This window comes from Pimephales promelas, chromosome 9 (assembly GCF_988280905.1).
Source record: "Pimephales promelas chromosome 9, fPimPro1.hap1.1, whole genome shotgun sequence".
NCBI classification, from domain to species: domain Eukaryota; kingdom Metazoa; phylum Chordata; class Actinopteri; order Cypriniformes; family Leuciscidae; genus Pimephales; species Pimephales promelas.
Genome location: NC_142777.1, coordinates 29,742,681 through 29,766,449, shown reverse-complemented (window position 1 = coordinate 29,766,449; position 23,769 = coordinate 29,742,681). Strand labels below are relative to the sequence as shown.

Genomic DNA, 23,769 nt, shown 5'->3' with positions numbered 1-23,769 from the left:
TTTGGATTGGTGCAATTGCTTGCAGTAATTGTAATTCTCCGTTTGGTTGCGTTAGGTGCAATGTGAGAGGCACTGTTGAAGTCCTTATAGGTGTAGCTTCTTGGATTTACCAGTAATTGGTACTTGTCAAACTCTCAAGATAATTGTTGGGTATTGTCAAGTTGGCCTTTTAACTGCTGATTTGAGCGGCAAAAGCTACTTTAAGGTTCGTTATGGATGCCACATCTGTGCCTTCTTCCATATGTCAATGTCTACACTGCCTCTTTGGCAGTCATATGCTTAATAACACTCAATAATTTGATGTTGCTGTGAATCGTAAATCGCTATGGAAGAAGGTGCTGTTTTCCAATTATCTAGAATTACATTCATTTGAGAACTGGGTTGGGGAACAGATGCAAATAACTAATTGAACTTTACACTGTCGGAGAAAACACACTGAGGACATGGCAGTTCTTTTACGAACACATTAAGATTTTGAAGAGCTTGTGCTTAAAGCCCCCCCCCCCTCATTATATTGATCTCTGCATTGCTTACACAGGCATTACCACACTATCCAGATTGGAGGCATGCTTGCGCTTAAACAGACATTATGCAATTGGCTACTCTTTTCTTTATTCACTCTTCCAGAGGATGAGCCTGTGCCAGATATGCCTATCAATGCCACCATGGAGATTTTCTCTAAATTGTTCAAATTCATCAGACCCTTAGGGAACTGACAAAGGGGGTTATGCCTCACACATGAACGATTGGGTGAGAAGAGAATAGATGGGTGCATTCGTTATTATTTTAAAGGACTGGGCAAACATTTTTTTGCTTGGATAGATTATGTATTATGATAGAACGTATATAGATCATTTATTTCTATTAACTGCGTACACATCAACAAAGTGTTTCATCACAACTTTTAATGACACATATATAAATGAAAAAGATAACAAGCTTTATTTACTATTCATCATGATGGTATTCCATATCTATAATGAGAGAAAGAAGTGATTTACATGTACTACTTTTTTGAATAGTTCACATTTAAAATGCATCAGAAAAGGCTGGAAAATTGCAGATCCGGTACGCATATCCTTTTAGTGTTCCTACCTTTCTACTCTCCCGGCTAATGCTGCGTTTAAGTCACACAAAGTCAAAGTGTGGAAAAAAAGTGGATTGTCTTTAATCAGTTAAAGACCTTTGTTCTCTCTCTTCTTTCTTAGCCCACACACGAGATGCAGAGGTTCACAGTGTTACATATTTTATTAATCCCTGATTTCTGTTTTTCCTGCACCTCAGCGTTACACACACAAAGACTGTAATGAGCTGACATGTGTCAATGTTGTCCGATCATTTGTCATCTACTTTAATAGATTTAGTCGCCACGATATTCTCTAGTGTGTTCTGTATCAACAAGCCTTGCCCTTTAGTTTACTTTTTTTACATGCTAAATTGACTGTGTTATCTGTGTCAGCCTGTCAGTTTGGGTTCATTTATCAATTAGGGTTGCCCCCTTTCATGATTGTCGTGCCTCTTTCTATTTAGATTAAATTACCTCAGATTTTAATGTCATATCTTCCATCATAATTTAAATGTGGTTGTTTTTTGTTGAGCAGGTGAAACTACTGATAAAATTTTATTTTTTTCTTTTCTCAGACATAAGATATCCACTTTTTCAGTGTCTTATTTTTTTGTGAACATGAAACCTTTTTTTGCTGTGCCTTCATCTCCTTCCCTCACTTTCCTTTTGTCTCCTCCTACCCCATTTTTCTCACTCTCATTAAAAGAAAAGAAACCCAGAAGCAATTTGAGGTCTTTCATTGTCAAAACTATTATCACCACTGTCAGCTCCCTGGGTTGGGAACAAAGTCCTCGTGCTGCGTGCAAAAGAAATAGAGAGAATAAAGGAAAAGCCCATAAAAGGAGGGAGAGAGAACGGAGAATCAGAATTTGAATAACACTCCCCCAAAAGATTTTTTTTGTTTGTTTTTTTCATCAGTATCCCCAGAACGGAAAGGCATCAGTTCCCCCAGTGCATATATACACAGTAAAGTCCAGGTAGCAAAACTATATCTAAATGAACCTGTTCCCAGATGTCAACATCATCATCGTCATACTAACCCTAAGATGCAAAAACAGCTTCAATTATCATCTGAATATTGGATAACATCAACACCAAGAGTGGTATCCCTGGCACTTTCTGACTATTATAGGTATTTTACGCATGTTCCAGAGGGCTTTTTGCCCATTAAGAACAATGTTTTGAAACCAGACTAAAGGAGGCACAAAGGGTACTTTGGAATAGGGGTGTGCCGAAAGAAAACCTGCTTCATTCAGAATGGGTGTTCCAATCTGAAAATTTTTACGTAACTATGTTAATGTTTCGCATCAGTGTCTGCAGCACACTGTCCATATAGCTTTTTAAAAGAATAGTTCACCCAAAAATGTAAATTCTTTCATTAATTACTTACCCTCATGTTGTTCCAAACCCGTAAGACCTTCGTACATCTTTGGAACACAAACAAATGAGGTTTTTTTGCGTCATCTGAGGATTTTTTCCAGACAAAAAATACATAAATCTCTCGTCTCACGAGGATATGAGGGTAGAAAGCATGGTATTTTGAAAATACTACAGGTTTAAAACAAACCTTTGTCTACGAATACAAAGCTTAATGCTAAATCCTGAAGTATCGCTTTAACACTTTGAAGGCCCAGAAAAAAGGTAAGAATTTTTTTTTTTTAAATAGGTTATGTGACTACAATGGGTCAGCCTTAATTATATGAAGCGACGAGAATACTTGCACAAAATGTATTCTCGTCGCTTCGTAACATCGAGGTTAAACCATTGTAGTCACATGGTCTATTTTAACAATGTCTTTCCTGCCTTTCTGGGCCTTCAAAATGTTAATTAAATAGCCGTCAATCGAGCCCCTCCTGAGCCATCGGCTTTCATCAAAAATATCTTAATTTGTGTTCCAATAATGAACGAAGGTCTTACGGGTTTGGAACGACATGGGGGTGAGTACTTAATAACAGATTTATCATTTTTGGGTGAACTTACTCCTTTAACTCCTGATTTTGAACAGTGAATAATTTTTTTTTCTTGTAATGTCCAATTCTCCAATGGTATATGAAAACTGACATTTTAAATATAAATATTTTCATTTCAAATCTATTTGAAATCTTCTACCCAGTAAAAACATTTTGTGTGTGATGAATGGGGAAAGATGGTCCCCTTAGAATCGGCACACCCCTACTTTAGAACCTAGGGAAAAGAAACCCTCACCCAACTGCTTTACCTAAAGAAAGAAACAGAATAGGCAGTGGGTTATAAAAAAAGGCTATCACGTGTATGAATAATCTATGTCTGGTATTCCCCCTTCTCTGTATCCTCGATTTGTTCCATAGCCTGGATTTCCTGTGTGGTTCAGGGTGCTCCTATATAGAGTTGCATTATTAGAGGGAAAGATAGTATGGATGTATGTCATATCCTCAACTTTTGCCTTGGGCTGCAAAGGCTGTTGGGCAGACATTGGTGTCATTTGAAAGCCGTGAGCCCTGATTTCTAAGATGGACGTGTCTTTTATGGTTCCAGACTCAACATAGTCATCGTAATGTTTGCTGGCACCTCTTGATCCAACTACATCTCTACCGTATATAGAGTGATCACCTGGTGCAAGGTACCCTGCACGGTGTCCATACCAGCAGAAGATGCCAAAAATTAAGAACAAAGACACCAATGCTGTTGCACCTCCAATAATTCCAGCAAGTGGTAGCGCTGACAGTTGGTCATTTCCCCGATCACTGTCCTGGTCTAAAATAGGCTGCTCTAGGGGATCTGTCTCTGTTTTGGCACAAGCTGGAGGCTCATGCTCTGAGTTTGTGTTTATGTTTAACCCACCAGTTGCCGTGAAAGAGGTTCTTTTACCATCATTTCCAGAGAGAGGCACCAAGCAGATTATATAACTTGACTGGGGTTGTAGTTGCGTAAGTAAATACTCACGGCGGTCCCCTGGCACAAGTGTTTCTGTGATTGACCCCATTGCAGGACTGTTGCCTAGTCGCAACCAGGAAAGTCTGAAAGAGGGAACTGGCTGTGCAGCCTGCCAAGTAATGTGGACTGTCTCTGGTGTGAGAGGTTTTACACTGATTAGCAACAATTTATCAGTAACCCCATTTCCGCCTCCAAGACTGTCCTGGCCCATATCAGAATACTTGTGTCCTGGTCGTCTGGATCTGAGGGTAAAGAGAGATCCTTGTGGAAGTGGAGGGGTTGTTGTAACTGGGGGCTGTGTTGGAAAATAACCTTTCTCTTTTTTTGCTCCATCATTTCCAACCACTCCTCCTGCAGTATCTACACTGATCTCACAGTCTTCTAATTGACTGGTAAGGTCCCTTAGTACCATGCCTCTCAGTCTCTCTGGTCCATGGCAAGTTAAACCTCTCACAGTCACTGATGAACCTCGCTCATGCAACCAGTCATGAAGCCAGCGGAGGTTACAGCCACAGTACCAGGGATTTCCTCGGACAAGTAATTGTGAAAGGCTGTCTAGATCCTTGAATAATCCCCTCGGAAGAGTCGTTAAGTTGTTACCTGATAGGTCCAGTTTCTGTAGTCTTCGCATGCCATCCAGGGAGCCGCGTGGCATGTGGGCTATTGCATTGTCCTGTAGATAGAGGCGAAGGAGATGCATACTTGGAAGGTTTAATGGTGGTGCCTGGAGCGAGTTACGAACCAGAGAAAGCTCTGTGAGATTAGACAGCCGTGAGAATGTGTCATCTGCAATTCGTTGATTTGCCAGCAGATTTCCATCGAGGAAGAGACGTCTTAGAGACGAGAGACCTCGAAATGCATGCGTCGGAATAGTTGAAATCCGATTGTCGTCTAGTCGGAGTTCCTCAAGTGATGCAGGCAGTCCTGATGGTATACTTGAGAGGTGGTTCCGTGACAAAAAAAGAAGACGCAGCCTCGGATTGTTGGCGAATGCTTTGTCTTCTATACTTACGGTTGAAACTGAATTGTCATCCATGTGAAGCTTCTCTAGCAGGGGGAGCCGTGCAAGAGCGGAGCGGGGTAAAGTTCGTATATTATTGTCCTGTAGGTGAAGTTCCCGTAGTGATGGGGGCAGATGTGTTGGGAAATCATCAAGTTCATTATCATAAAGGTAAACTACTCTCACAGTCAGTCTTCGCTCTAAAGATGTTGGTAGCCCAGCATTGTCTATGCGGTTGTTTTGGAGATATAGCACAGCTGCCGTTAATGGTAATGGAGGAATGATGCTCAAGCCACGGTCATTGCAGTAAATGAACCCATCATCACACCTGCAAGCTGAGGGGCATGGCACGTCTCCCTGAAGCTCCGCCTCCCCGAGAGCTGCCTCTGCAGCGGCAGCAGTTGCTGCTGCAAACTCGAGAACTTCAACCAATAATGTCAGGCATAGAAGAAGTAGGAACAACCAATCGCGGAGTTCAACAAGGCTCTCTGTGGCCATAATTCCAGGCAATGTACCCCACTCTCTCTGCAGACTTAGTTTAACCCAATGCCTCAAGTCAATATTCTTGGTCTGTCACTGTAGTTGGGTAAGCGCAGGTATTTCTTGTCCTTCTTTGCTTCCAATCACAAGCCCTGTGGGAAATATTGAAAAGTAAAAAAAAAAAAAAGAGGTTACATTTGGTTTAGAGTTCAATGCAATTATGCCCACTTATGTTATACAGTGTGCTGACTTTTACAGGATATCTGCTTAAATTTGAAAAACATTGCAAAGTGGTAAGAGGTTAGTAAGCAAGTGCAAAGAAAATCTGTCAAGCTGAAAGACTTTTTAGATAACCTTGGCAGAGCGACTGACAGATAGGAAGCATTAGACAGAAACATTAAAATAAAAAAGGACTGTAAGAAAAAGGTAAATGGATTGAGGTTGAGCATAAAAGTAGTGTGGAAAGAGTTGAATGTAACTTTGAGATTACTACATTATACACTGAGAATGGTAGGTGTTGAGGTGGTCGTTCTGAACTTGTATTATAATGTGATTGACATTTGAATTTCTGGAAAAAACAATTACAGGTTTATTCCTGGATTGACCTTAAGTCATAATTTCAATTCAAATGGTACAAGGAACAGTTTTTGAATAAATCACTAGTTCAATTTTAGCTCAATTTTTGGAAAGTTCACGGAAGGGTCAGATAGAGCTCTCATTTTCGGTCTGATTTGCAATTGAGATTTAGATGAAAAACCACAGACGTTTACAACAAATTGACATGCATAATGGATGCTGTTTCTTGGTTGTTATTGTTTTCAAAATAGCATGAATTATTCAGAGAGACTACATGGAATACCCAACAGAGATTTCACTCTGTTTAACCAATCATTGACTAGATGGCCGGGGATTGTGAATTTCCTGTGTATGTATTCTCTTCAAGCCTTCTCTGTGACTCTTATCAATGTTAAATAGGAGAAGGAAGGCAAAGAATATTTGCAATTTAGCGGCAAATTTAAAAAAAATAATAATTCAACATATAGAATTATACTTTTTACTTTGATACATTTGATAAAGACCTAAGGGGACAGCTTTATCAAATGTATCAAAGTAAAAAAGTTTACATTCAGCATTATTGTGACAAAAAACAACAAAAACAGCCAGATATAGTTTTTAAATCACAATACGTTTTTGCATCAGGGTTTATCAATAAGAATGGCCCCTGCACAGAAAAATCATGTTCATTCCGGGTCAGTACTTGCATTTACACTAAATATATTTACATTCATTGATCTTGTACATCCAATTTTTTTAACAAATTGATTGATTATGTGCCACCAATATAAATGTTATCTGTCTCGACATCAAGGATGATTTTTTAATCAAAAATTGCTATTGATGATGTGTGATTAGTTTTGAAAGCATCATTGAGAATTTCCAACTTGTTACACATTTTCTCTTTGTAAAGGAATTTAAGAAATATTCTTTGTTAACAATTTTGAGACATTAACATACTTGTGTCAGTAATCCAGTATTTGTGTGTGAAGGTTTGGTATGACTCTGTGCTGGGGCTTCATTCTTTTTGCTGCCTTCCATCCTATGGGATTGGACTCAAGGTTGTTTGTGTTGCAGGCCAGGCCAGATGGGAAATGGTTGGCTGTCTCTTGGTTACAAACGTTGTTACCTTAGGCAGCAACTACATGCAAAACAAACCCTTAAACTGTAGTACCCATGCTAAACTGACCAATAGAGCTTAGCTAATATTGGAAGCTTGTTTGTGGAAATGATCCCATTTTATTGGAAACACTTTCATCTTGTTTGTTATGATTTCAGACAACATTTCTAACATTCTAAGGAAACAATTAGCAAAAAATATGGTATTTTTTTAATAATCAGACATCATTGTTGTCACTCCTTTTCAAGTCCGTCTCTCTTTTTAAATGAGGCAGGCTGCATGAAAATGGGAGCAATTTAAATGTCATATTTAATGGCTCTCCCAGTGTGTATACATTTGGGTATTTTTAGAAATAAAAAAATCAGCAGTCTCTTAGCCCTGACAGTGTATTTTCACAAAGAGGGGTGGAAGCTTGAGGACACAGAGAAAAAAAAATAGTTCTGAAAAGAAACGCTTATTTGCAATCGAGATTAACCAGTTAATAGAATGGTGCAAGTATGATAATAGAATGATGAGTATGATGTCAGAAACTGGAAGACAAATTGGTGCTGGTTTCTTTCAGATTTTCCAATGGGGTTTTATAGTGTGGTTTTCTGATTTGTATGTAAAGTAACGCCTTTGGTAAAAAATAACTTGACTATAGAGATGCTCCGACTATAGGGCTCTTTTGATTTCTAATCAAACTGTTTTTGGAACATTAATGTTACAGAAGGAATGCAAAAATACTGATGAACAAATTGATTATTTTAGTTTTTAAGCCCTGAGAAGTTGATGTGTAAAACAACTTGTGAGTTTGCCTTTAGATGGCAGAGTGACTGCGAGAAGCTCTGTGTCTAGCCTTCTACACAGTTTGAAACATTTGTATGTAGGCAGGTTACCTTTACTTTCCCTCTGTTCTGCATCTCTAGTCTGTTTCTCTATTCTTCACTCAAATGTTTTTCTGCTCTGAAGAAGGTTTTCATCCCGGCCATCTCTGTAACCGCCCACTGTGCATCTCTAATCTCTTATAATCTCTTCTTATACACTTCTTTAATCGTACTGTTTTTTTTTTCTTTTCTGTATATCCTGCTGATCCTCCTGTGTCAATCCTGCATTTTCATTCTGTCTAAAACTGATCCTTCTCTTGAGTCTTTATTTCCTTTCCTTTTTAGTTTCTACTTCAATTCTGTTGACAATATAGAAAGATATATTTCTGATGGACAATTTTATTTTTTTATCCAGCCACACAGCTCATTACACATTTCATATTGTATTAGGACAGGATGTTATGTGTTGAATATAGTATCAAAATGGTTTACATGTGCAAGCACAAATGTCAATAAACTTCAATTAATGTTGCAGAAATGTTTTACTATCCACAACCAAATGCCTTTCAACTTCCGTGTGCAAAATTCAAAATTAAATGAATGTGTTGCAATTTGTACAAATAGAGGCTTTCTTTTGTATTAGTGTATCATAATTTGTGCATGCAACAAAGAAGATGTGCATGTGTGGATCAGTTGACACGTGTGCATTCATTGATGTCTTTTCTGAGTCAATCTCATTTGATTCATTTGGATTTTGAGACTTCCTTTTCATGGTTTTTAAGCATTTCACAACCCACACTCAGACTACAAATGAATAAACCTGGTGCTAGTTATTAATGTGTGCACAACTACCCATCTATTTGACAAATTCACAACTGTGCATCACTACATTTAAACTAATACAGTACAACTTGTGTGTGCAAAATCCAGACTCACGTGAATGTGCAGCATTTTGTACAAATAGACACCTCGATTTTGTATTAATGTAGCTCAGAATTTGTGCATTCATTTGTGCATTCACTCACATTAAAGGGATACTCCACCGTTTTTTCATATTAAACTGTTATTCCCTTAACTAAGGCGAGTTAATACATACCTCTCTCGTCTCAGTGCGTGCACTCGCTCTGGTGCGCGAGACACTTTGATAGCACTTAACTAGCCCAGTTCATTCAATAGGATACAAGCAGAGAAGCGACCAAGCACCTCCACATTTTCCCTATTTAAATACAGTTACATGAATAGTGTAACTCGACCAAGAATGGTGACACAAAATAAAACGTTGCGCTTTTCTTAAGCGTGTAAATTGGATAACTATAATGTATGGCGGAATACCACAGCAAGTGCTTGGGAGCACTTTGACTATATATCTATGGACTCGGCTCAATATCATCACTCCGGAGTGGGAGAGGATTTTTCACAAGTGATGATATTACTGCGCCGAGTCCATAGATATATATGCGCCGAGTCGAAGTGCTCCCAAGCACTTGCTGTGGTATTCTGCCATACATTATAGTTATCCACTTTACACGCTTAGAAAAGCGCAAAGTTTATTTTGTGTGACCATTCTTGGTCGAGTTACACTACTCATGTAACTATTTAAATAGGGCAAAATTGAAGGTGCTTTTTATTGGGTTGAGATCTGGTGACTGTGGGGGCCATTTTAGTACAGTAAACTCATTTTCATGTTCAAGAAACCAATTTGAAATGATTCGAGCTTTGTGACATGGTGCATTATCCTGCTGGAAGTAGCCATCAGAGGATGGGTACACGGTGGCCATAAAGGGATGGATATGGTCAAAAACGATGCTCAGGTAGGCCGTGGCATTTAAATGATGCCCAATTGGCACTAAGGGGGCTAAAGCGTGCCAAGAAAACATCCCCCACACCATTACACCACCACCACCAACCTGCACAGTGGTAACAAGGCATGATGAATCCATATTCTCATTCTGTTTGTGCAAAACTCTGACTCTACCATCTCCTCAATAGCAGATCTTACTTGTTGCATGTGCAAATTCTGAGCTACATTAATACAAAATCGAGGTTTTGAATTAACAACTGTGTCTATTTGTACAAAATGCTGCACATTCACGTGATTCTGGATTTTGCACACACAAGTTGTACTGTATTAGTTTAAATGTAGTGACGCACATTTGCGAATTTGTCAAATAGATGGGTAGTTGTGCACACATTAATAACTAGCACCAGGTTTATTCATTTGTAGTTGTTTGTGTGTGGGTTGTGAAATGCTTAAAAACCGTGAAAAGAAAGTCTCAAAATCCAAATAAATCAAATGAGATTGACTCAGAAAAGACATCAATGAATGCACGCGTTACCTGATCCACACATGCACATCTTCTTTGTTGCATGCTCAAATTATGATACACTAATACAAAAGAAAAAGTCTCTATTTGTACAAATTGCAACACATTCATTCAATTTTGAATTTTGCACACACTGGAAAAACATTTAGTTGTGGATGGAAAAACATTTCTGCAACATTAATCAAGTTCATTGATATTTGTGCTTGCATGTGTTAATCATTCATTTTGACACTAAATTCATCCCACAGTATGTAGGCATTCAAGAATTCCAATCATTTTTAAGTTGGCTAGTTTTTACAAAAATAACTTTTCTTACCATCTAGCGGGTATCCCACATTGTCCTTTGGTTGGTATCTGAACAATCAGTGTTTGAGCGGTGGTTGACTCGTCCTCTTGATTTAAGATAGGAAACTGATAGTGCTCAAGGTCTTTCTTCTTGATCCTTTATGTCCTTTAACTTCAATGAACTGATCAATGAAAATTGCAGCCCTTTATTTGTTGGATTCCTATAAATTGTAGGCACTGAAATAAGCATAACGTCAACCAGAAAAACCCTGGGAATTGTTTCCAGTGTCAATCAATAGAAACAGCCAAAATTTTCATCACTTCTGTACACCAAGAGAATATCCGAGCCGATGATGTGTATTCAAGTTGCAGTGTGTCCATCAAAGTTGACATCATGTTGATATTGTTTTTTTGAATGAGAATAGATGGATGTCTGGGATGTTGCAACCCCTCATCTTTGACACCGTACTACCTGTGAAGAAAACATTTTCAGTGAATTAGAGGACCAGGACAGGAAAGACTTTAATATTCACAGTGGGTCATTTTATCTTTAAACTTGGCTTGACCTAAAAAGAACTATTTCAAAGAATATCTACTCTGAAAATAGTGAAGTCAAGTTCAGTGTGCAGAATTAAGTGGAAAATCTCTTTTACAGGCTGCTTTAAGCCATAGCCAGGACCAAAAACGGAAAAATCGAATCACGTATTGTTGCAAACTGGGTCACACTGTTGACAAGACTGAGGAAGGGCAACAAATGATGGGTGTCTTTTTCAACTTAATAATCTATATTAGGTAAAGGGATTTCTGAGACAGTTTTTTTAAATTATGCATAATTTTCATGTTTAGATTTCCACTGTGAGTGTTTGTTGTTTATGTTTACTAGAACTGCTGCTTTGGGACTAAGCCTCTGAACCAGCAACTGACTCTCTTTGTATCGTGGTGTGCTGAATCGGTTTAAATTCCTTGGCCTGACGTGGTTGATTTGTGTTTGTGGTGTTTAAAGTCTCCTCTGGGTCCCACTGACTCCCAGTCTAATTGCTTTTTCATGGTCCAGTCAGAGATTGGGAGTGATCAAAAACATTATTGCAGAAATATAATGCACCATGTGGACGTAGCAGCCTGAAGATGGATCAGTGGAGGCCCATAGTACCGCGTGTGAGAGGAGACAGGGAGCATTTCCAAGGCACACAGCTAATGTAAAGGGAATTGAGCAGAATGAGGAGTAATAAGGACAAAGATGGCTAATTAAAATCAATAAACGTATTGGGGATTTTCCGCCAATCAATGCTCGTAGATGGTGAAAAAAGCGTAAGGGCTATTCAAATGTCTAGCGGGAATAAAACCAGACAAATACACAGCCCGCTGCCCTTCTCTCGTCACCTTTCTCACCCTGCCACTCGGTCTCTCGTACGGTATAATGGGGCAGTCACATTAGGGAAGAGATTATGATGGTAGATGATAAGAGGTTATATCAGTGCCGCTGTCATGCTCGCACTGACCTCCATCCCCCGACGTACTTGAGTAAATGCTGAAAATGGACAGTAATAATGTTCACCTGGAGTAGGGTTGTGCAGTTCCAATGCTCCGGGCCTGTTAATATTGCTAATGGTACAGATGTCCTCCATTTTTAAAGTTATTAGAATTGTGATGCATCTTTGCTTCGCTTTGTATGCCCATGCACGTTTGTGGGTGAGTGTGTCGCTGCATATATATATGCGTTTGTGTCCATGCTAAGCATTTTTGCCATCCTGTGCATGTAACCTACAGTACCCATCTCTGCCTTTCAATTTCGCATTTACTGAGCGAGGGAGAAAGAATGGAAAAGGGAGAGAGTGGCAGATGGACGAGTAAAGGAAAGAAGGAAGATTGATGAACCTATTGGATTCAAATTTGGTGGCAGAAATGACTGTCATGCCTAGTATCCACGACACACATTCAGAGCACTGACACACTGAGACTCACTGGGCTTTGTCTTAGGATCATGAAGGAGCATGAAATCTTAATGGTCTATCTTGTTCCTCACACAGCTTTGTCATAAAATATTACTCAAGTACATCATGAAATAATTACTCCCCAGCAAATCCAGTTCATTATTAATTCACAACAAGCACTGATGAACAATGTTGTTGTTGTATTGGCTGGCTAACAGTGTAAACAACTGGAGAGCTTTGTGTTACTGTCTGGTCCCTTGCACATAAGAGCAGTAAACTCAGTTAATATGACATGATTGGTGCACAGTAGGGCCCTCAGGAATTGTGGTATTTTACTGAACAGTGTCTGTATGTGTGTATGTGGTTTTCATTGGGGATACGAAGATAGACGCCCTAATAGCAGAGCATTGGCTGGAGGGCATACTTGTGTGTCAGGATATTTTTCAGTTCCCATATCAGCACATGCCTCTGAAACTAGTTCTGTAGGCCTCCAGGCTACACTGTTGTAGTGATAGTCCACAGTGCAGGTTTCGTCAATGCAACTCTGCGTTGTAGAATTGTAAGTGCTCTCTAGAAAATTCTACAATTGTCACATTCATGAAACGACTGATCTATCTTCGGATAATGACGCCCTTAAAACTTCTTTTCAGAAAGTGAACTAATTTATTGCTCAGTCTACTCTTTGTAATTACGTACTATTCAGTGAAGAAAAGAAAAAATATATATAATTGCTACACAGAAATGTTTTGACAGTGGAGTACAAACACCTTGATGAGATGTGCCTAGGTAACGTTCTATCTCTCTCTGTTTCATTTTTTTTTTCTGCAGTCCAGTGATATCTCAGATCTTTAACTGCCAGTGGCTCTGCAGAGCTGAGTAGTAATATGTGTGTGCGTGTGTATTTCACTCTCTAAGATCTAATGATAATTAGCTAAAGGTAATCAGGGGTAATTCAGCAACGGGAGTGAAAGTGGCAGGAGACACAGGGATGTGACCAGCCTCTCAACACACACCCACACACTGCAGCCTTTTAGCATGAACAACCAGGAGCAATGAGAGGGAGAAGCAGAGATGAGGGCTAAGTGTGACGGATGCGTGGATGAGCAGAGAGGGGGATGCACCTTGTTTTTCCCATATCCCCATTTTCCTGTATTATTCCTGTGCGCTTCCCTTCTCTTCTCTCTTTTGGCTCCCATCCTCTTGGATGTTCACCAGTGCATTTACTGTAATCTGTGAACCATTAATGCATAAATGCCTATACTGATTTATGTCCTTATTATATTCAGTGTTTGTGCACTGAACAGAGCCAGTGGCTTGTGAATGTGATAAAGATGCACTAAAGTGGCACAGGGTGAGAGAGAGAGAGAGAGAGAGAGAGAGTGAGGTCTAATGCATTGAAGTAACACAGAACTCTTGAATGTATGCGTAACAAAAACACATCAAAGCTTACTGGTATTTATAAATGCATACAAGCATAATTTAGTCTTAAGGCTGATTGCATTATAGGCAAAGTATGACTGGGATACAAGGACAAAGAGTGTACGTTTGACAAGGCATTTATCCTTATAATTATGTTATGGGGTTTTCTATGTGACATAAAAATTCTCTGATCATCTTAATTTGATGTATTTTGAGTGACATGCCGCAATATTCAATATTCTTTACCTTTCTTTGTGTTTGATGTCATGAATGGCGGTACTGTAATTCATAAGTTACAAAGAAGATAGATGAATTGATTTGAAAGCCTACAGAAAGTGGAGAATGAATTAGCTTTATTTACTTTCTGTTGATCATGAAAGACGGAGTCAAATGCATTTGGAGTTGTGCATCTGCACCTGCAACATGCGAATGAAACCCTACCCCTCATAACTCCGACAGTGCTAGCTGCACATCTCTTCTGTCTATAAAATTGTGTACTAAGAAGCCATCTCCTATAAAATCATTTTAATGGACTAGAATTAATGTTCTTGACCCTGAGGTTTAAAAGAGCGTTGGTGTTTGGTTTGTTGTGAAATATACTCTTGTATTTTGTGTGCTTTTCATTGTTGTCTGAATAAAGAAAATTAAATGGTATGTCACCTCGTTGATTAAATACATTTAGACATTTCCAGGGATAACATCACTGTCTGTGACTGTGGTTCAAATTCTCTCTCTTTTATTTTAGAAATATCTGACTATTATAAATACAGACCATTACATTTTATGCAGTATTTTACTACTGAAATCATTTCTGCTACTTCATCCTCTCTCTAAATTCCACATCTCATGTTTCCTCTCTTTCTCACGTCCCTTATGAACAGGTAATTATTCCACCAATCTTTTCGTTTATTTTTCCTCTTTCAAATTCATCCTCCTATTATTCTTTGAAGGCACAATGTTGTTATTGCTGTCACATTTCTAATATTGTCTTATATTATGTTTACTTTTCTTGAGGTGTGTATCTCATCAATGTTGTAAATATATGACAGCCATATATCACTGTCACCACTTCCAGTCATTTTCCTTTCTTCACTTGTCTTCTAATTTGTTTACATTTATTTTGTTTTCCCATTTCCCTTTCCATTTGTGATCCCAATATTTTTGAGCCAATATTACCCTACCCTTCCAGCTGGATAAGATGGGCTTTTATTAGAATTGTACATGAACACTGACATATACGTAAATCACTTTCTGGTGATGCATTTCAACTAGCTCTTTGTCTCTCTCAAATTATATTCCTCCCTTGGATTACTATTTCAGACATATTTCTCTTTTGCCCTTTTCTTCTCTTTCTAATGCTCCCAGTTACTTTGTAAATGATGCAGTCCCTGGAAATAAGCAGACAATTTAAGTGCTGAAGACTTCAGTGCTCACTTTCTCTCTGTTTTCAAGCGCACACACACACACAAAATTACATATAAACAACCAAACATACCTCTTGCTGTCCCTCAGCCAGTGCTTATGAACATCAAACACTCAAAATCAGAGCGTGCACACAGGAATAAAAATAATTAGGTTTGTCTAGGCTTGACTTAATATGGGTAAATTTCTATTATCAGCATTTCGCATAACAGGAAAGAGCTACATTTCATAATAAACAGCCCTCACTGTGGGCTGAATAAAAAGTGGCACTTTTTTTTATGAATTTAGGTCAGTGAACAAAGTTGCCCACATGTTCGACAAACCCCACACACAGAACGGAGAGTGAAACGAACCATGTTCAGAAGCAATCTCTACTAAGCTGAGCGCTGTTTGGCTTCCTATGGGAGGCCTGTGCATTTGTTTGTTTTTTTATAGCTCATTTAGAGCCAAACTGCAAGGCACCATGCTGTGCACGAACACGTGAATGTATTTTGCGTTCTTCCCACACTACACATCACTTTAAATAACGGAGCACAAATATAAAAAGTTGTAGCTCTGCTTGAATGGGTCTCTCTGCATGTACATTATAAATGAGCTGTAATGATTTAACAAGCATGTGTTTGATAAGCTATGTCAATGAAGGCTGCAGGGTTTAGACTTTCAGCCTATATGCATGCTTTGTCAGTTTTGACATAATGCAAGTTCTTTTGTATGTTCGTACTCACACTTTTTTATTAATTAAAAAAAAAAATAGCAGCACAAATCTAGTTGCATTATCAAAGCCTAGTTCAGAGCTTGCAGCTGTTTTTTTGTATGAAATAATAAAATCCATCTGTTCCGGGCCTCTTTCAGATCTAGTTCACATTCACTTTATTCATATCGCCTCCATTTCATCGATTCTAGAGCTATACAGGCAACTCTTCGAGACCCATTTTACCTATAAACTCTGCCTGCCCCAGACACAATCTCCTCTATCATACTTTCTTTCAGACAACGCTATCTTTTCTTGACTGGTTCATGGCAGGCGAGGCACATCTAGAGTTCTATGTCTAACAGAAGAGCGTTTGATTCAGACGAAATAAAAAATTACTTTGTGTCAACGACCAAAACGGCCACATTGATTAATAAATGACTCTGACGTAGGTCCTGTGTCTATGACAACCCTGGCCTGGCAGAGGATAAGACAAAACACTCATTGTTGTGTGGGTGCTGTTCCCCCTCCAAGAGAGCAAGACAAGTCTGTCTGCATTTCCGCCCTTAAAAAGGACATTACTAAGAGAGCTATCTGAAGCTGTGCATCAATCTTCTTACTGTAATATACAATGAATCAATAACTTACAAATTATGATTCAGCTGGAGTATTTTATAAGATTAGAGTAAGTGGTTTAAAAGAAGAGTATTGGTGTCATAACCTTGTTCAGCTTTCTCAGATTTTCCAGAAGTGGTTTGATTTTCATTGATGTTGTGCAAACACTCACTTTCATGGAGTAGGAAATAGAAGTGCTCAATGAATGAAAAAAAGGAAAGAGAATTGTTGTAGTGATGTGTTTGTCATGTTTTGTTCATCGTTGCCCATAATTAAAGGTATTGAGGTAGAAGAGTTGTTTGTATCTAAATTGGTGAAAAGAGAGGAATTGTGGAAATTTAAAGAATTGTGGCATTTCATTGGTATGTACAATTTTGGTAAATTTTATTTCCAGCAAAAAAATATATGCATATGCATGTTCTTTAAAAAAATGTTGGCCCATATTGATAGGATAGCATCTTGCAGTTGATCCCACAGGAGATTTGTGGGATGCACATCCAGGGCACGAAGCTCCCGTTCCACAAAGATGTGCTATTGGGTTGGGATCTGGTGGCTGTGGGGGCCATCTTTATACAGTGAATTGTCGTGTTCAAGAAACCAATTTGAAATTATTCAAGCTTTGTGACATGGTGCATTATCCTGCTGGAAGTAGCCATCAGAGGATGGGTAATACTGTAGCAAATGAAGCAAATGCCATGTGATTGGTTGATTAGATAATTGCATTGAGAAATTTAACAGGTGTTTCTAATAATCATATATATATATATATATATATATAAACATGAAATAAAATAACTCATCATTAATTTGTCACAATGATGGTCCTTTTACCCACAGCTAAATGCAAGTAAGATTAAGTTACAGGGTTATTGAACAGAACCATTCTTACCAGAAAATGTAGAGAGATCCTGTTCAACTGAGTCTGATAATTTTCAAAAACATCTATGTACATTTTGTAACTGCGTTGTTGACAAGGTAAAAGCTCCAGCTTACTGTGTTTGATAATGCTATGGTGTCTGGGAAATCAAGTGTGAGATTATTACAGCTGCCAGAAAAACATGAGCTCACACTATTATTGTAGTTTTAGAAGTACTTTAATATTGATTGAACACTAGAACACCGTATACCAAAAAGCTGAGTGAATGAATGTTCCATTCATGGAACAAGAAGAATGTGGCAAGGTGTTATTTGTTTGCCATTTTGTACTACAAACAATAACAAAAAAAAACCTTTCTGTTCCCCAATATCGAGTTGCTCTAGCAACAGTGGGGATAGTTAGATCATGAAATGCTCAGTCTGTCTGCCAGCCTCAAACCACTCAACTATCCCACTTCCTCTACTTCCTTTATTCTATTGTGTGTGCAGAATACATTAGATGCTATGACAAAACAATTAATTAGAAACAAAGGTTATAGTCAATAATTTATAGTGAACTAGCTGTAATAATCCGGAGTGTATAGAAGGCTCATTGTGTGTATATTTATTAATCTGTTTGTGCACTACGTTTTCTGCTACTTCTAACAGTCTTTTGACTGTAGGTGCTGACAGTGATGACTTCAATATATAGCCATCTGTTAGCATTTTTTCTCTGACATATTTAAAGATGTGTAGAAAAGCAGTCATGTGTGAAGCAGCTTTATTCTCTATTGTAATCTGTAGAGCGGTGTTTTTATAATGCACCCACTGCAATGACCCCACTGACACACACGCCAATCTCACAGGCCCAACTGTGAATTATGAAATAAAGCTGCTCTCTAGAGATCTGCCAATGCAAATAAAATCAGTGAAAACAAAAACAAAAATCACTACACCTTCAAATATATAGAATTTCTTTATTCTTAAAGAGTTAGTTCAGCCTAAAATATTATTTATTTCGTTCATCTTTGGAACACAAATAAAGATCTTTTTAATGAAATCTGAGAGCTTTCTATTGACACCCATAAAAGAAATGGACACAGCGACCCCATTGATTTCATCGGAGAAGACTGAAGCCTGATTATTGCACTTCCTGCCTGTTGTCTGAGCGACTACACACGCTCAAACTGAGCTTGACGACAGATTGACCAACCCGATCTCACGACCAAGTCGTACGAATTCGACGAATGATTAAAAAGTGGCTAATTCGTAACAATTCATACGACCTCACTCGTACGAATTAATACGATTTTGCTAAATCGTACATATTTTACGAATTGGCCAATTCGTGTGAATTCGTACGAATGACCTACCCCTTACCCCGCCCCTAAACTTAACCATCACGTGGGTTAAGACAAATCGTACGAATTAGTACGAGTGAGGTCGTACGAATTAGTACGAATTAGCCACTTTTTAATCATGCGTCGAATTCGTACGAATTGGTCGTGAGATAGTGTTGGATTGACAGTTGTAAATCTTCTATTAGCTGTGCCAAGACAAATCTGAATCACCTAATTCCCCAAAAACGTTGTTGAAATATTTTGTCCCGTTGCTTTTATGGACTCTCTATCTATGGGCTTCTCCCTTGACTTTATGCCTCCATGTCTCCCTGATTGCCTCATAGACATTAAAAGATTGCCTGCGAGCTTCTCCTCCCGTCTATACGGTGATGTCTCTATTGTGCGATAGAAAGTTGCATGGTTATGATGCAATCATTAGCCTATTTTTACAACAAACAAAAAAACGGCTTCCACAGGGCCGTAACGTAAGATACAAAGTAATGGAGCCTTTTATACATTGTTGTCTTTTTTAGAAAAAAATAGTGGACAAATCAATTCTTTGGACGCCTCAGATGTAAAGTTATTCGCTGTCAAAGTCAATGGAATGCTAACAGCAGGTGAAGTTCTGCTACAATGGCGGCTCCCGCGAGGCTTCAACTTCCGGCTGATGGATTGTTGACACTACACAGCTACCATTTTTTAAATTCTTAATACCACCGCGGCGCTATGAAACCCATTCATTTTAATGGCTTGTGAGGACATTTTGTTGCTTCGTCGACCAAAGCGACAAAACAACAGGCACGCTACACACACTTGTTTGAGCTTGCGAGCTGGCCAAATAGAACTTTAATGTCACGTTTTGAGTTGGATGCCAATAAGATTCTGAAGGGAAAGTTTACTTCTAAAAAGTTGCCAAATGGTTCCATTCACAAGACCAAAGTGATCCGTGTGTTTTGTCACTGTGAACTGAGCTATCATCATCGTAGCACGTCCAGTCTGAAATGCCACTTGATAGCCTAGCACACTCACAGCTGATGCGAATTCTCCGCCCCCTCATCAATATCAGGACCTCGTCAGTATTTCTTTTACCCTTTTATTGATGGCCAGTGTTACAATGTGAGAGATTATTTGCTCCAAGTGAGAATGTTAGTGTGAAATTGAACACAGTATATGCCAATGTTGTTTTCAATAAAAAAAAAAGAAACATTTGCACAAAGCCAATTTCCCATGTTAATAAGAGCATTAAAATGAGAAAAAAAATAATGGGACAAAAAGAAATCAAGAGACATTTAGAATAAATAAAAATGTGTGATTATTGCGAGTTTACTATGACATTAATGCGATTAATCGCGATTAAATATTTGAATCGTTTGACAGCACTAGTTTCCATACTTGGTCATGTCTGTCACAGTCAAAAACCATTTGGACTTTGTTTTTCAGTTTGCATGCATACTTAAGTTCCTGTTCATTGTTGTCGAGTCTCGTTTATGTGCGCCTGTGTTGAAAGCCGTTCTCTCTGTTTGGATTTACCTGCCTTGTGGATTTATTAAAGATTACTTTTTTCTTCATCGTCGTGTTCATGTATGCTCTTACAACACAGTCTTTGTGACAATGTCACACACATTTTTCTTTTTTTGCAAACAAAGGACTCATTATCACTTCTTCGTGTCACATGGATTATTTTAATGATGTTGTAGCAACTCATAATGTAAAAAATGCACATAATGTAATGTGACATTATTATTTAATGTAATAATTTCTCAAAACTTAAAATCTTGAGCTCATAATGTAATATTTTTTACATTATGAGAAGTATGAAAAAATGTATTGCATTGTCATATAATTGTAATAGCTTTTAAAACATAAAAAATAGTATTAGTATAAGGTATTTATCTAAATCCAAATCTAAATCTAAGATTTAAATATTCATGCAATTATAATTATTATAATATTTTTATTACGTTCAGATTCAGTTTACAAGATTCTCAAAATGACTGGCAGGGAATGACTGGTGCCCTTGAGCAAGGCACCTAACCCCCAATTGCTCCCTGGGCGGCAGGCGCCACAGCAAAAATGGCAGCCCACTGCTCCGGGGGTGTACCCACTATTTGCAGTGTGTGTGTGTGTTCACTACTCCCTACTCCTAATGTGTGCACTAACTTGAATGGGTTAAATACAGAGAACATATCCCGAGTATGGATTATATTTGGCCTTCACAAGTCACTTCAAGTCACTTAAATACTGCTGATTAAAAAAAGGATGGAAATGAATCGATTACATTTATAAGTTGCTACAATGTTTTCATAATGTAATAATTTTTTTAGTACATTCCTGGGGCTTGAAAGTGGTAGTTGCGTAGGCTGTCAATGGAGGGACAGAACGCTCTCAGATTTCATTAGAAAGATCTTCATTCTGAAGATGTCTTGCGGGTTTGTCTTTAAATGTAATGATTAACGATTATCACATTTTTGTTTGTTTTGTTTATTTTGTTTTAAGATTAAATTTCTCTTTCTGAGCTGTGTTGCTCTCAGCCCTTTGCTCTCTTTTCTCAAAGCTCTGCATCTGCATTTGACCACCATCTTAATCTGTGTTAGAGTTGATGTTCTCTAAATCTGTGTAATCTGCTGTGTGAGTTGAGTTGTGTCTGAAGTACTGTGCTAATCCCAAATGTCTCACTATTGATGTTGTTCATGTAGAGTTTTTGTGACCACAAGATGGGCACAAATCTTTCTTTTTTTGTATAGAATATTTTAAGCAATAAAATAATGCATATAGCTCAAAGCTGCTTGTGTGAAATAAAACATGTAAGAGTAGTTGGTGGTAATCATGGTTAAAATGAGTTTGGGGTATAGCTGGGCTTGTGTTTGAAGGGTATCGTATGTGTGTGTGTGCATGATGCAGGCCTTGCTGTACTTCTTTCATGCAGTGTAAAGTGTGTTTGCTACATACTGGCCCCACTGTTTTGGCATGGATATGAACACAGGCTGGTGTCTCTATAAAACCCCCACTCTTTCCTGGCTGTTACCAACAGTGCAAGAAAAAAAGATGAGAAATAAGGAAATATGATAAAATATAGAAGGGTCGCCACCATGTTAACACACACACACACGCTCTCACTCTTCACTGATTGATTTCCCTGAAGATTTATAGAGGAGTGCCTTTGGCTTTGATAAATAATATGCAACCAAAAACTGCAATTCTTTCTTTCTTTCTTTCTTTCTTTCTTTCTTTCTTTCTTTCTTTCTTTCTTTCTTTCTTTCTTTCCTTACAAAGATGTACCTTATTGAAAGACTAAATAGAGGTGAAAAGGAGAACTGTACTGTGAACATTCATTTAAAGTCATAACTCAAGCATCAAGTTTACAACCACTATAAAAATACGAATTGTGTGCTTCAGTTTAAATCACATTACATGCACATGTCTGTAACCTGTGTCATAAGTGTAATTTAATATCAAATTAAAGGCTATTAGACGGTTGCTATATCGTCCGTTCGCATTGTACACTCTTTCATAATCGCTAGATTATGAGACGGAATAACGTTAGGCTACATTGCAAAAACGCATGCACTCCTGTCTGCACCAGGTTTGAAAGTATAAAAACAAATGCAAATTTTCACCAAATTGTTGAGCTACCAGTATTTAAATAGGCATCATGAGCAAACAATCGCATTTAGGGACTATACACACGCCTTTAATAACAGGTCATTAAAATGAACGAGTTAGAGTCGCAATCCTAGATCTTAATTCTAAGCGCCTGCATTTAAATCCTATGTGACTGCCACCTCAGACTGATTAAACAGGCGCTTTCAACAAATGAAAGACAAACGAAAGAGCTACGCATTCAGCCAGAATATATCAGTTTTCTCAAAGCAGCGCTTAAACATATTTATTTATTCCTCCTTTCAGTCGAATAGAGAGTTTAGCAGACCAGGCAGAGAATAAACACCTCAGGCGCCTCACTCAGACTGACCGTTGGTAACAAGTAGCTAATATGAAGAAGTGTTTAGAGCAACATACCTCAGTCTGGGTAAACGGCATCTTTCCCACGATTTAATTCTGAAATGTTTATTTTCTTCTTTTCTATATCGTGTGTTTTTTAAATGGGTTTGGATTTCCCCGTTCCTATGTTTTAGCCGTCTCAATCTTAAGTCAGTGAGACTGTGACCGTCGCGCGCGCTCAGAATCTCTCTCTCTCTCTCTCTCTCTCTCTCTCTCTCTCTCTCTCTCTCTCTCTCTCTCTCTCTCTCTCTCTCTCCTGTCACTCAGAGCGATGCGCCTCTCGCTTCTCTCTTTCGCGCCACTCCACCCCGTTTATCTCCTAGCGGAGTAACGGATTTCAACCGATTTTAACATGGACATAAACACTTTACGAACAAAACACCTATCTTTGTAGTGGACTATATATAAAGGATGTTATTACTCAATGAAAATGTTTACCTTTTCATTGCGAATTGATTCACCATAATATGATTGTAGTGTACTGCATTATCAGTGTTGTTTTTTGTGGTTATGTCATATTAAATGTTAATGCATGGCATGCAGTTTGCTGTTAGGGCCTCCCTCTCGGACTGCATGTGACTGTGAGGCAGTGTGCATGTCCTGAGCTATCAGCGCACTGAACTGTGAGTTGACTTTGACTTGCATTTTATTGTAGCCCTGGCCTGCACATTAAATGAAGTAAATGTTTATGAAGCTATCTTGAGAGGATGTGTGTAATATACAGTGCATGTTTATGAATGTGTTTGAGGACACAAGCCAAGGTGTCTGCAGGGTTCTGGAGTGTCAGACATTAAGGACATCTGTTCAGACATACACACAACGTCTCTCTCTCTCACTGCATGGTTTCTCCCTCTCTCCCTGGTGGCAGGCTATTTCAGAAACACAAACTTCCGTTCCAAACACTTGACCATTACTTTTTTTTGTACCACCACACTTGATTGTGTTGTG

The 23,769-nt window shown here is 38.4% G+C and overlaps 2 protein-coding genes across 2 annotated transcripts in view; one reads left to right on the top strand and one right to left on the bottom strand.

Annotated features, from left to right (window-relative positions):
• The window catches only part of macrod1 (mono-ADP ribosylhydrolase 1), a 56,485-nt gene that overhangs the window by 6,911 nt on the left and 25,805 nt on the right, over window positions 1–23,769 (top strand). The gene's annotated exons all lie outside the window — the stretch shown is intronic.
• On the bottom strand, window positions 889–23,024 carry flrt1b (fibronectin leucine rich transmembrane protein 1b). The gene is made up of 3 exons (XM_039648804.2): window positions 22,840–23,024; window positions 10,581–11,021; window positions 889–5,611 (listed from the first exon to the last, which is right to left on the bottom strand). Exon 3 carries the CDS (start codon window positions 5,475–5,477, stop codon window positions 3,330–3,332), a length of 2,148 nt encoding a protein of 715 aa, XP_039504738.1. The 5' UTR covers window positions 5,478–5,611; window positions 10,581–11,021; window positions 22,840–23,024; the 3' UTR covers window positions 889–3,329.